General features: G+C 34.9%; 1 protein-coding gene across 1 annotated transcript in view; it reads right to left on the minus strand.

The window, feature by feature from the left end:
- Positions 1 to 12,818, minus strand: part of Nrx-1 (neurexin 1) — a 130,992-nt gene that overhangs the window by 50,301 nt on the left and 67,873 nt on the right. Inside the window, exons 11-15 of the mRNA XM_011506042.1 lie at positions 12,414 to 12,606; positions 8,658 to 8,903; positions 3,060 to 3,222; positions 2,823 to 3,021; positions 820 to 928 (exon numbers count right to left, since the gene is read on the minus strand). Coding sequence (XP_011504344.1) covers positions 820 to 928; positions 2,823 to 3,021; positions 3,060 to 3,222; positions 8,658 to 8,903; positions 12,414 to 12,606 — 910 coding nt within the window. The remainder of the gene's footprint in view (positions 1 to 819; positions 929 to 2,822; positions 3,022 to 3,059; positions 3,223 to 8,657; positions 8,904 to 12,413; positions 12,607 to 12,818) is intronic.

Raw genomic sequence — 12,818 nt, forward strand, 5'->3', positions numbered from 1 at the left:
CGTGATTTACGGTAATATCATTTTCAGTTTCATATAATACCGTAGCTCTTGCACTCGCATAGATCAAACTCTACAAAATCTACGAAAAAGCCAACATCGCCGCTGGACAATATATTGAGACTATTGGAAAGCTCGAAAGATATAATTGTAATGAAAAATCAATGCTTCATTAATAGGTTGTTTATCATTCGTAATTTAAAAAATATCCCTTGTAATTTTGCATAAAATATTTTATGTGATTTTATACGCCATGATAATTGGTTATAATTATTTGAGCACATTTATATTATTGACTTATACAATTCACTCAATGTTTTTTCGTTTTATCAATTAATAGAGAGATTTCAAGGCCAATAGCGGAAGTGAACGATAATGCACAAACGATTGCTGATTCGATAACAGGTATTACTATCTATTATTCGCATATTACTTTTATTTCGCTCGAATATCGTTTCCAAATGGATGTATTTCATTTCACAGTATTATTTAGTATAGAATTAATAACGATTTCATATTTACTTGGAGTCCTCGATCTTCAAATAAATATTTAGATCTCTTGATAGAATTAAAATTGTTGCTACAGTTTTAGTAAAGGATCAGTTGGGTAATCGATGCTTACTTCTGTTACATTTTAAAGTAACGGAGCATAACATTTTACGGCAGCATTACAAACTTAATAGCGGTGGCGTCCCAACCCATTCGATAAATTTTCATTGGATTTCCTGAAATTCGAAGGGAATGGAGTTTTGTGCGCTACGAAGGGATGAAAACGGGCAAAAGAGAATAGGATTTTTGCAGCGTCATTTGCCGCTAATGTACCTCTTATCGGTGCCTCGTCGTCGACTTGGAACTTGATTGCATTGGCTCGGCGCGAAAACCTCAGCGTGTGCCACATGTCATCGTTCAGCCCCTGTCCAGTCACTATCACCTGCAAAAAAGAGCCAAGCATATACATAGTTATAGAGGCAAGCGTTCGCGAACAATACATCGGGGCGGCCAGATAATAATCGCTAAAATGAATTTCGAGCGCCCTCGTCGCAGTCACTAGAGCACATTCAAATAACGAGGGCTAATTCGCGTGATCATTATCACTTTGACCCTTCGATTAATTATGAATTCGCCGGCGATACATAAGGGTGGCGTGATACGAGGGGGCGTGGGGAGAGGGCGAGGATGCGTCCAGGTGATCGATTCAACTGCGATGGCTTGTGAAATCTAGGCTCGTATTTCGCATTTCATTCTTCTTTCGTCCCTAAGGTTTGCTAAGAGCTGGATACATTGGCTCGCGATCCGGCACGCGGTTCCTCCATGATATATAATAGATAATCCCCCATTCCCGCATTAATTATTACGTTCAATTATCGAGCCGTTCTATATGAAGATTGAAACATTCTCGTGTAATACGATCGCCTTAGCCACTAATATTTCGCTGTAGGCTTGCACAGTTTTCGGCACTTTTCTCATCTTTCCTACAAATCCCATCTACACAAGTATTTTACTCTTCTGGGCTCGGAATCACTCAACACCTCACTCGCATCCCTGCTATTATACTTTTTATTTTCGCCTCGGTGACTCGCCACCTCGTCCCATATATATCGATGAACGCTATGTATGGATTTACATCTATGGTAATTTATATTATCGATGAACGACGAAAATGTATCTCGGTTACGTAGGTTAAGCTTGCCAAATAAGTAGGTATTTACATATTGTTACATATTATCCGTAGGCATATTAGAAAAGTGCCAAGTTCAATAGAGTAAAATTTTAAATAAACGTGGTGTAAGATATTTTAATCGCCGAAATGTGCGTTGTTAAGCTATCGACGCTCTCATTACAAGGCTTTCTGAGATTTTATAGATATCTAAATTTTTAATACAGTCATCAAACCCCCTTTTTCAATTTTATGCCTGTCCTTTTTTACTCTTATTTTCCACAGCTTTAACTTTTGGAGATTTAAAAATTCACATTTTATTATACGAGTGCTTTTCTTTCGAACTTTTTTTATGATTACTACCATTCGATAAAGACATTTTAAAAATTCTAACTCGGTATCCAATTTCCTTTTATTCCTCTAATATCAAATTCCACGACCAGAATAGAATAATATAATTTTCGAATCGGTACTTGCCATCTGTTTTGAGTGCAAAGAAATTTTTAGGGAAATTTCTTACGGAGAAACGAAATTTTTTAGGGATCACGTAAACACTATAGTAGCCATACTTTTTGAACCTTGATGATACATTGAAATAAAAGAATGTTTCGCCTAATAACTATAAGAATTTGTACGTTATACTAATATTTCGATACAAGTTTATCAACCTTATCATCTAATTTTGTTCTAAAACTCGGAATATCATATGACATTTTTACGTTATTATTCATTAAATAAAAATACTCTGTCAAAAGAAAAGTTATATTAAATTATTCTCACGCATCATGATTTGAATATTTTCTAAGAAATATTAGATATTATTACGAAATATGACGAGATATATAAGAAATTAACATAAATATATTCGTTAGAAAGGGTTAAGTGACATGGCCGGTGAAAAGTAAAGTTCGAATTCTCAACACATTTCTTTTCAAATCCATTGACCAAACTTAAAAAACCTTTCACTTTTCAAGCGCAAACTCGCTCCCTCATTATGCATTCGATATTTATCTATTGGCAATGCTATAACAAATCCATCGATTAAGCTGACGATCGCGCGAATCATTACTATTATTCAGCAAAGAAATAACGACGTTTACAGCCAGTCGTGAATGCAATTGTCGCCGCTCCACTCGACTCAATATATACCTGAAGACGATAAACGTACCTTCTCCTGATGGTCGATGTGCACAAGCGCTTTCGCACTCCCGTCCTCGAGCGATATCTGAAGCCGGTCGACGCTGTTCTCGAGGCTCGTAGCCAGTAGCAATCCCCGGGGCTTAGTCGTCTTGAACCTGACGACGAGCTCTTCGGCCTGAGTCCTTGAGTCCTCCGGCATCAGAGCCGTCATCTGCTGACTGCCGTTCGTCGTATCATTTGCGCACGCGAGATCGCAAACATCAATTGACTTTTGATATAATTACCCTTGCCGCAGGTGGCACCGGTGAAGGGAGTCCCTGTGCAGTCACAATGGAATCTGTTCCAACCCTCGAGGCAGTGCCCAGAGTGCATGCACGGTTGGGAGGTGCAGTGCGGGCCTTGGACGTGGCAGGCAGGTCTGACCGCTCCTGGAAATGCGAGGACACGTTGTTTAGGGGTCCTTGTTGTTTTGACTTTTATTTTCGATGACGGATTCGTGAGAAATTGGTAATGCGCGATCCGCAATTGCTCGATAACAGAATGTCGCGTCGCTTTCTAGAGCGACACATTGCAAGGTTATTTAATATATTTCATTGGAATTCGATATCGGCCGGGGGCATGGTCATTTACGCGAAATATCCTGTCTATGCCAGCCATGCACTCGCCTGGTTATTTATGATGGATTGTCAAATCGATCTTTAAACATCCGACGAGAAATCCAAGGCATAGTCGCTCACTAATCGCGAATGCCTTGGATCCTCGGTCAAACACGCATTCCGAGGGCTTCTTCAGGCTCATTAAGGTGCCCGTCATTTTAGAAGTAAAATGTCCGACATTAATATGCGACGCCAGGTAATTGATTTATCCGTTACTCTTGGAAAATCACCTACGCAAATTTATAGTTTCTCATGTTTTAAAACTAATCTTCAATAGAATATCTTGGCTTAATTATACGTCGCATGATTTGTTAAATATAATTTTATGGACTATTTGAATAATGAATGAATCGCCAGTACAGCTGTACAGGAAACCATTAATACGATTAAATGGAATAAGTTACAATACAGATAATGGATTTAAGCGGTTTGTGAAATATTAATTTTACATAAATTTATACTTGATGATTATTCAATCTGGTTTTACTCTTTAATTTAAACATAATTTTATTTTTACTTTGATGCATAGGCCGGCAAAACTTAGACGAATTAATTTCAGCCTCATGAGCATTTAATTATAATATTCTAGAAGAGTTAAGCATCATATTTGGTTCTCAAGGGTCGCGTATTTTCTCGTTCCGTATTATATTCAATGATAATGAATGTAATTAGATTAGTGTAGCGGTGGGACATGATGTTACGTTTTCACTTTAGTTACATTTTTAAATTAATTATAACAGAAATTGTACAACCATTATCAATTACGATAGTCGGTAGCATATAATAACTATAATAAATTTCTGGTATTTTTAACGTCAGAATGTTAGGTCGAGATCGGGCAAAGATATTTAAATAGTGGCATGCGCCAGTGAAAAAAACAAGTAATTTAGCCCTTATTTCTCAACCATTTACAATCACAGCCTTTAAGTTAATTTATTCGGATAAAACATAAATGATCAAACACATTTCTCTTTAAAATTTTCTTTACTCAATATTTCATTTCAGTTGCAATGTAAATAAATTAAAAATTTTTATCGACGCTGATGATAACATATGCTTGATTTTTAAATCTGTAAATATTAAAAAAATTATTTTAATGTCAATATTTGACAATTATGATCGGAGATTGCTATTTACTTAAAATATACGAGATTTAAAAAGAAGATTTAAAAAATAGAGTAGGAAGTAAGTGTAAATATTGCGTAACTCTATGAGACATCACGAATCTGAGAAAAACAAAAAAAAACAAAGCGATAAGAAATATGAAAGATAGACATTTACTTAAAGTGTCATATTTTATAGTAACAAATATATTATAAAGGGTTGTATATTTCAACTACGAGAGATTGATCATCATTCAAAAAACTAAGCTTAGAGGGGGGGGGGTGGTGGTGGTGGAGGCACGAGAATAAAATTGAATTCAAGAAGCCATTACGAAATATGATGTTATTTTTGTTACAGATTTCTAATAATATGAAGTTCGACTGCGGTACTGCGGTTGTTAATTGCAGTATCATTAATATCACTAATTATTAAATAGCCATAGATAATTTTTCTCATTTTAATGAATTTAAAAGTGCATGTAATATTGTTTTTCATTTTTAAAAGTAAATATAATATGAAACGAATGAATTTGTTCACATAATTTTGTAAAATAAATTAATAATGTAATTGATAAATATTATATGTAAACATTGATATATGTCCATTAAAATAGTCCAAATTATTAAATAATTTTACACGTACTGAAAATATTTTATCTGTAGATGCAAGGATTAGTTGAACACCTTTATAAAATAAACTAAGATACAAATAGTATTTAATAGCCATTTTATAGTTTGATAAAATATATGAAACATCTTTTTTTCAGAAATTTTATATCATTATAATTATCTAGAAATAAAGATACTCGGATATGTCGTAAATATAAAGTACACGTGGTTGCAATGTAGGTCTTTTCGTGCAGTGAAATAAATGAAAATTAATACTGCAGTTGTAAACCCATATTTTGCGTAGTAAAATACTTGGTAAAAATAAAATTATTTCCTAATTTACATATATTATATTATTAATTTCTCGATAATAGTTGATTGCTCAAGTGAAATTTCATCATCGAATTGATTAATTTTAAGTTTCGGTTGCGGGCATTTCGATTGATTATAGAATCGTAATCGTAGCAAAAGCTAATACAACATTGCTCAAATCTATAATATTCGAACACATAAATGTCTTTACTATATTATTATAATTAAATTGTGCATAAGATATACTTTAAACGAAAAGAACATAATCTGGGAAACTAATATCGATAGGAAGTATGCGAATTTCAGAGTATAATGATGCTGGATAGGCTCTATCCTTCTTCTCCAATCTTGCTTTTTATGCTAAGGTACTATTCAAATGCAAATATGTATCGCTCAAATGAAACACGAAAATATTATAAATGTGGAAGGAACTATCGATTTGAAAACGAAAAATTAGTGAATGATGAACTAGAACATGTATTGTATAAAACATCACCAAGCCATAGATTATTATTTTGCATAATACTTATTATTTATATTTTGTAATATGTGAATTCAAAATTCGTATCTTATTTTACAAATATTCAGACTTGCATAATAATTATGTTGCTAAAAATAAAACATTCAGAAACAGCAACTAATTAATGCAAATATACAAACTTGGACATTGTATTGATTAATTCATTAATTTGGTATCTTATAATGTATGTATACGTGAGTGATTTAATAGGACTGTAGGATTCTTCATATTACTAAATGTAATGTTATTTAATTACAAAATTAGGTCTTATAAAGTGTATAGCCGACGAACGTTAAAGATTTATATTGAGGTAAAATTTCAAACAAGATATGTTTATAGAAAAATGGCTATATGCAATAATAAAAAAATGATTATGATTTATATTTCCCGAAAATAGGAAAGTAGCGATTGAAAAATTAATTATTTAATTGAAAAATTAATTGTGAGATACACCAATGATCGTAATTATAATAATTTTTAAGGTAATGTTTAATAAACAATTATAAAATTTGTAAATATATAGTTCGAGTAGAATAATATTACATGCGAAGGGACATTTAGGATTTACAATTATAATACAAGAGCAAAGATGAACAATGATGAAATAGTTTGATTCTCCGATTAAAATAGTAGAAACAAATTTAGTTAAATTGAGATTTAAATTGAGAGTATAAAATAAATTAAAAGTTTCAGGCAGAAAAAAATAAACGATGAAATTTACCATATAAGCTTTGAAATTAAATAGAAGAATATTGAAATTTATGATTGCACATTGATTGGAAATAATTGTGTTTGTGAATTTGTAAAAAAAGAAATAGTCATTATGTACGTTAAAATTGGGCATCTAAGCGTACAAAATATGTAAAAATTATTCTGCGCTATAGAGTAGATAGAAGAAAATTAAATGTTATATTGTATCGAGGGAGTTGTAGGGGCAAACCAGATATCTAATCATTTTCACTGAAAACGAATATAAAGTGATTACTCCCAATGCATCAAGTGAACTGGTCACGGACAATTTTTTATGCTTCGCTAATTCCAGTGGAAGGCGTAATAGAGTACTTCTAAAAAAAAGCTATATTTTTCTTTCTTTTCTGTTATTATAAACTGGCTGCGTTCATTACGTGAATATTTCCGTAGCCCTTTTTATTATTAACATACGCAGTAGGGAAAAATGACATTTGAGTAAGAGAGATAACTTCAACGGCTAAAAAATCTGTCTTGAGTACATCAGCATTTTGGAGAATATGAGGCGGAATTCGTATTCAACATCGAATCAATCGTCATATGAATTGCAAAAATACGGTTAGCCAGCTGGGAAACGTATTGTCTAAATCGATTCTTTTTCCCGCATAGAAAATTTATCGAATATAATGGCGCAATACTATCGATTCGTGACAAACTAATTGCATTTCGGAGTTCCGAATAAGAAAAAATGATGAAATTTACACCGCGTAATAGCTCGATTATATATATATTCAATTATGTTATAATAATATTTAACTAATGTCAATACGAATATTAGCTTTATGAAATAAAAGGGAGCAGAGACGCAATAAAAATAACATGAAGATTCATGTCAGTGAAAATCAGTTAAATATATTATTATTCATACAGCAACGAAAAGTTGTTTAAAAATTAATCATTCATTGCTGATAATGAAAATTAATTATAAATATGTATATTTTTAAATTGATATTATCAATATTATTTATAGGTTAATTAAGTATCATTAAGTATATATTTTATATATTTTATATATTTTTTATATTTTATATTATATATTATATATATATATTTTAATATCCACGTTCTTAAAATTTTATGTATAAGGACGATTTTTATAATTTATATATTTTATATTATCCACGCTAATATTATATTTATATTTGTTATATTACGTAATATACTTATCTGATATATTATTATTTGAAATATAATTACATATGATACAAATTGCATAATCGTTGAACATAATATTGATGCAAATGGAATCATATTGAACTTATTGTAGTACATATATGTCCTAGTATATTATATGATCTATATCTGATATGTGTGTGTGTGTGTGTGTGTGTGTGTGTGTGTGTGTGTGTGTGTGGTTAATATGAAAAATGCTTAGTTAACGCTACAAATGAATATAATAGTGTACTATAAAATATCATTAAACGTAAAATTAGTAGTTAACAAAATATTGTCCAAGCAATTTGCTGGGAATAATTAATTTCAAAATGGAATTCATGAGAAATTTCTATTTATCAATTATAATCAACAGAATTATTAACGTTTGTTAGGAATAGTATAATTTATTTCAATTATGATGCCGTTTCTACAACTATATTTCCTTATTTATTGACATTATGCATTTTTCATTATTGTAATTAGCTCAAGAAAATTAAATTCTTGGCAATGTTTGTTGGCAATAAATTAAAATACTTCATCAAACTCGCAATCTCTTTTAAGCGAAACATTTCATTCTTGATTCATCTCGAGCATATTAGTTAAAGCTGAAACCGCGCATTTTTCGTCGAGAGTTTGTCGCCTTCCTCATCAGCGATGCGCTTTTAAAAGCCCAGCTGATATACGAAAATAAAGAAAATCGAGCTAGAATGTAAAAAAGGGACGGCCACGTAGAGTGAAGGAGGCATAGTTCGACTACTCACCCGAGTCCTGTTGCTGGGCGTAGCCAGCAATGTCGACGGGTTGTCCATTAATGACGAGGTCGCGCATACAGCCAACGTAACCCTGACGGAGGCTCCCCGTCCAGAGGATAGGCGGCATCGTGAGCGGAGCAAATGGCGCACCAACACCCCCTATGTACAGAAGGCCATCCAGGTCCAGACGAGTCGCGTCACCTGGAGGGAGAAAACCGGGGCGCCTCGTCCCCTCGAAATCAGTCGCTGCTTTATCTCCATCGTTCAACGTTGCACCGAGGAGATTCTACCGAGAGCCTACTTTGGCGTGCGCGTTTCCTCGCTTAACCGCGACTTGCTTTCAGGCTTCGACTTTCGAGAAGCACGCAGAAATGATAATCTCTAGAGGCATATTCGGGATCGTAATGGAGATGGTACTCAACTGCCGTTACCGAGACTGCGCGCATGATATACTGACACTTTGACACTTACGGCCAGCTTATTCGTGCGCTACTGACGATATAACGCATTTTATTAAGTTTTCGTCAGCAGTCGTGTCGTCGAATGAAAATCCATGTTCGAATAAAAAAGACTTGTAACGAACGGGGACGAAATGAATTTATGTGGATTAGTTAACATATAGGATGTTTCTGTGTGAATCGCGGGCGTAAAAGCTAAACAGATTCGGAGATTAAAATCGCTCGCCGCGTAGCGTTTGGCCCCTCTTTATACGTTTATCTGCGAGCATTAATAATTAATGTGCCTATAAAGTTAGAATATTTATGACGGTGATCCGTTAGTCAGACTTTGGAGATCATCCAATGACGAGAAGAAAAGCGTAAAGTATACGAGCCGAGGCGTGATCGGATAACGTCGAATCTCATGAAACTAACGGCCACTCTGTTCACTGTTAATGTATTGATATTTGCCAAGGTAAATCGATTTTTCATAAGATCAATATATCTACTCTCCCTCCTATAGAAGTACATGGAAATATTCTTGTTTCCACATAATAGCAATAGTTCGAAGGAACTCGATGTATTGCGCAGTAGAAGTACGGATATTCCATGGAATCTCCGGCTTTTATTACCGTTAATCAGTCAATAATCGAGGGATTCTAATAGTGATTCACTACATTGATCATCCGGTAGAAACCGCATGACAAACGCTCCGTAACTACATGTCCTCACAGTCGTTCCTCCTTCCAATTCTCGTTCCGCCGAGTCTCTTGAAATGGACATCGCGCTCGCCGTTTTCCGTTATCTCCCTCCCGCCCGCCCCCGCCCATCCCCTACAAAAAAAGCCCGTATAAAATTTAACCGATAAACTTGGTGCACGCGACCACGTGAATTACGAGGGCCCGATAAGCCTTTCCTCCCGATGGACCTTCCTTGAAATACGGGGTCCGTTGTTTCCCGCTGGCAAGATTTACGCCACTGTTTGCTCCTCGGTGCAACCTCTACTCTTCTCTTTCTTTCTCTCTCTCTCTCTCTCTCTCTCTCTCTCTCTCACTCTCTCAATCTCTCAATCCCCCAATCTCTCTCAATCTCTCTCAATCTCTCTTTCGCGCTAACGTGAGTGGTGAGCCTTTCGCCTCTATGCACTTTGGAAAATGAATGGGAATGTAAAGTGCTGAAGACAATTTACAATTTAATGTATAAGATGTGTACACCGTTTAAAAAATTGAGAACATATTCGTTGCCAGGTGAGAATTAGTGCACAACCGCGTGTTCAATGACAATTTGAAAGCTTTCGGAGGTGCAAGAACTTGTGGACTTCTTCATATTACAATGAGTGCATTTGTTGGCTTTTCAGGGTGGTCACTCGCTTTTCTTTTTCATTTCGGTGCAATAGCTGATGCATTGGTTACTCGTGAATTGGGATTTCCTTGCATTGGTGTGAAAAGCGTTGGCAATTTTACATGTGTAGGCTAACGCACAATTTCTTATATTCTTTTGTATCTAAGTGATTTATCAATTTGATATTACGCGTAGTCAAGCAGGGTAAAACGTTACTTGGATAATTAATTTTCCAACATAGTTTTTCGAATAAATAGGTATGAAAATAAAGTAGAATCTAAGTATTGATGATTATATAAGAAGGCCAGTACCGAAATGTATTTCTGTATTACATGGGCATTACGTTTTAGAAGCTGAAAGGGAAAATGGTAGTGAAATAAATTTCACTAATAATCTAAAATAAATTACAGAAGCAAATATTAACTGTGAACTGTACCTATTAATTTAGTGCTCGTGTGCTTTCATATCCCTGAAGTTATCTTTATTTTTATTCTTTTTCCACAATAATATTAATATACTAGATTATGATGTTATTAGCATTATTAACATAAAGTAGCGCCAACCGATTTATAAGCTAATTAATTTACGAATACAAATTTCTTTATAATATTTTATTTACTATAATAGAGCTTTCATTTACATGTTGACGGAAAAGAAATTAAATATCTTTTATAATACGAATGAATTTTTAACGGTGTACATATACCATAAAATCATTATAAATAATATAATGGTACATTATTAATGCAATAAATATAAAGATTTATTAGCACGTTTTGTGCAGGCACAGTCTTTGCAAATGATTTTTCAAACAAAAGCATCATTTGTTTGGTCTCAAGAAGCATTTCGCACTATTGTTAACATGCAAATTTGCATTTACAATTGTAATAATGAACTGATTCGATTGAAGGATCAACCTTTATTATTGCACAGTTTTACGTAAATCAGTTTTGATCGTTTTGGGTGAAATTCAGAAGCAGAGGCGTGATCATTGTAGTGCTGCATGTAGATCATTGAAAGGGTCTTATTAATCATCCATCGTGCTTATTAACGAAATTAGTACAAGTAGATGACAATTTAAACGGAGCGAAAATAGTTACAATACAAGAGACTTTTTGATAGACTTACATCGACATCGGCATTTACATTTTATAAAATCTCACACCCTCACTTTATAATAAATTATTCCCGATTATTTATTTATTTATTTTTTTTTTATGAAACTATAAATGTTGAGGAATCTTGTAAAGATGAACACCAAGTGCCAAACTGGCATGATATGATCATCGTCGTAATAAGATTACTCTGCGTTAAGAATATGAAGTCCGGTGTTTGTTAAAATTGTAGTAATTGACTTCGAAAGTGAAGTCCAAACTAAACTGTAGTCCTTGAAATGGTGCATTCATTAACTATGTACATTAATTTAACTTTATGTCCTTATATAATCCATTTCTTGTATATTTACGCAATTATTATTCTGGAAGATTAAATAGGGATCTTTGATATGCACGCGTAGCGAACAACAGCTTGGAGCTTTGGAAGTATAATTTTTTTTATTTTAATGTCTAAAGTATCTTGAGAAAAAAATTCTTTCATTCGCAGCAATATTTTAAGAAAATGAGTGAGAAAAGGGTGAGGCGTGGGAGTGGGGTGGGGTGGGGGAGGATAAGCAGTGAAAAGAGGCAGGGAGGGAGAGAGAGAGAGAGAGAGAGATAAAGGCGAAACAAGAGTCGCCGCTGCGGCGAAGAAACGTATAGACGTAGTAAAAAGAAGCGAAGAAATGCCGATGTCGATAAGGCATTTGTCCGGGCCGAAGAAGGGCTGAGTGTCGAGTGATGAAAAATAAATCTTAGCGGTAAATGTACTTGCCGTAGTCGATGGTCGTGAGATGACATGAGCTGAGTCATTCCACACTACTGGGGATGCGCATGTACGTGCGTTCGATATAATAGACAAAGACATTGATACTTGCAATTATCATCCTTACCCGGTGGCCGGAACTCGAAGGTCGAGCCATCAACAACGACGCGGCCCTCGCGCTCCACCCGGCGTAGGGCGACATCGTGCCAAGTACCGTCGTCCACGCGCTCCTCCGAGGCCCGCACCTTGAGCGGTCCCTCGCCCAAGTCCATGTGTAGGTAGAGATGTCCACCTAAGATCTCGAAGGCGAAGAGGTCGGTCTAAGGAAGAGCCCGCGGGCACTTGTTAAGTATGGCAAAACCGATCGATATCCCAGCAGCAGACACCCCGCCCTCCTGCCCACCTCTTTGCCCGTAACTTTTCATTGCCCTCTTATTCCCGCCTAAAATGAATCCCTAAAGCGCTTTAAATCCCTAAAGATGCGGAGTTGGCGTCTTTCTCTTGGTTCTATTACCCCCCCCCCCCCCCCCCC

This window comes from Ceratosolen solmsi, unplaced genomic scaffold (genome assembly GCF_000503995.2).
Source record: "Ceratosolen solmsi marchali unplaced genomic scaffold, CerSol_1.0 scaffold7, whole genome shotgun sequence".
Classification (NCBI taxonomy): domain Eukaryota; kingdom Metazoa; phylum Arthropoda; class Insecta; order Hymenoptera; family Agaonidae; genus Ceratosolen; species Ceratosolen solmsi.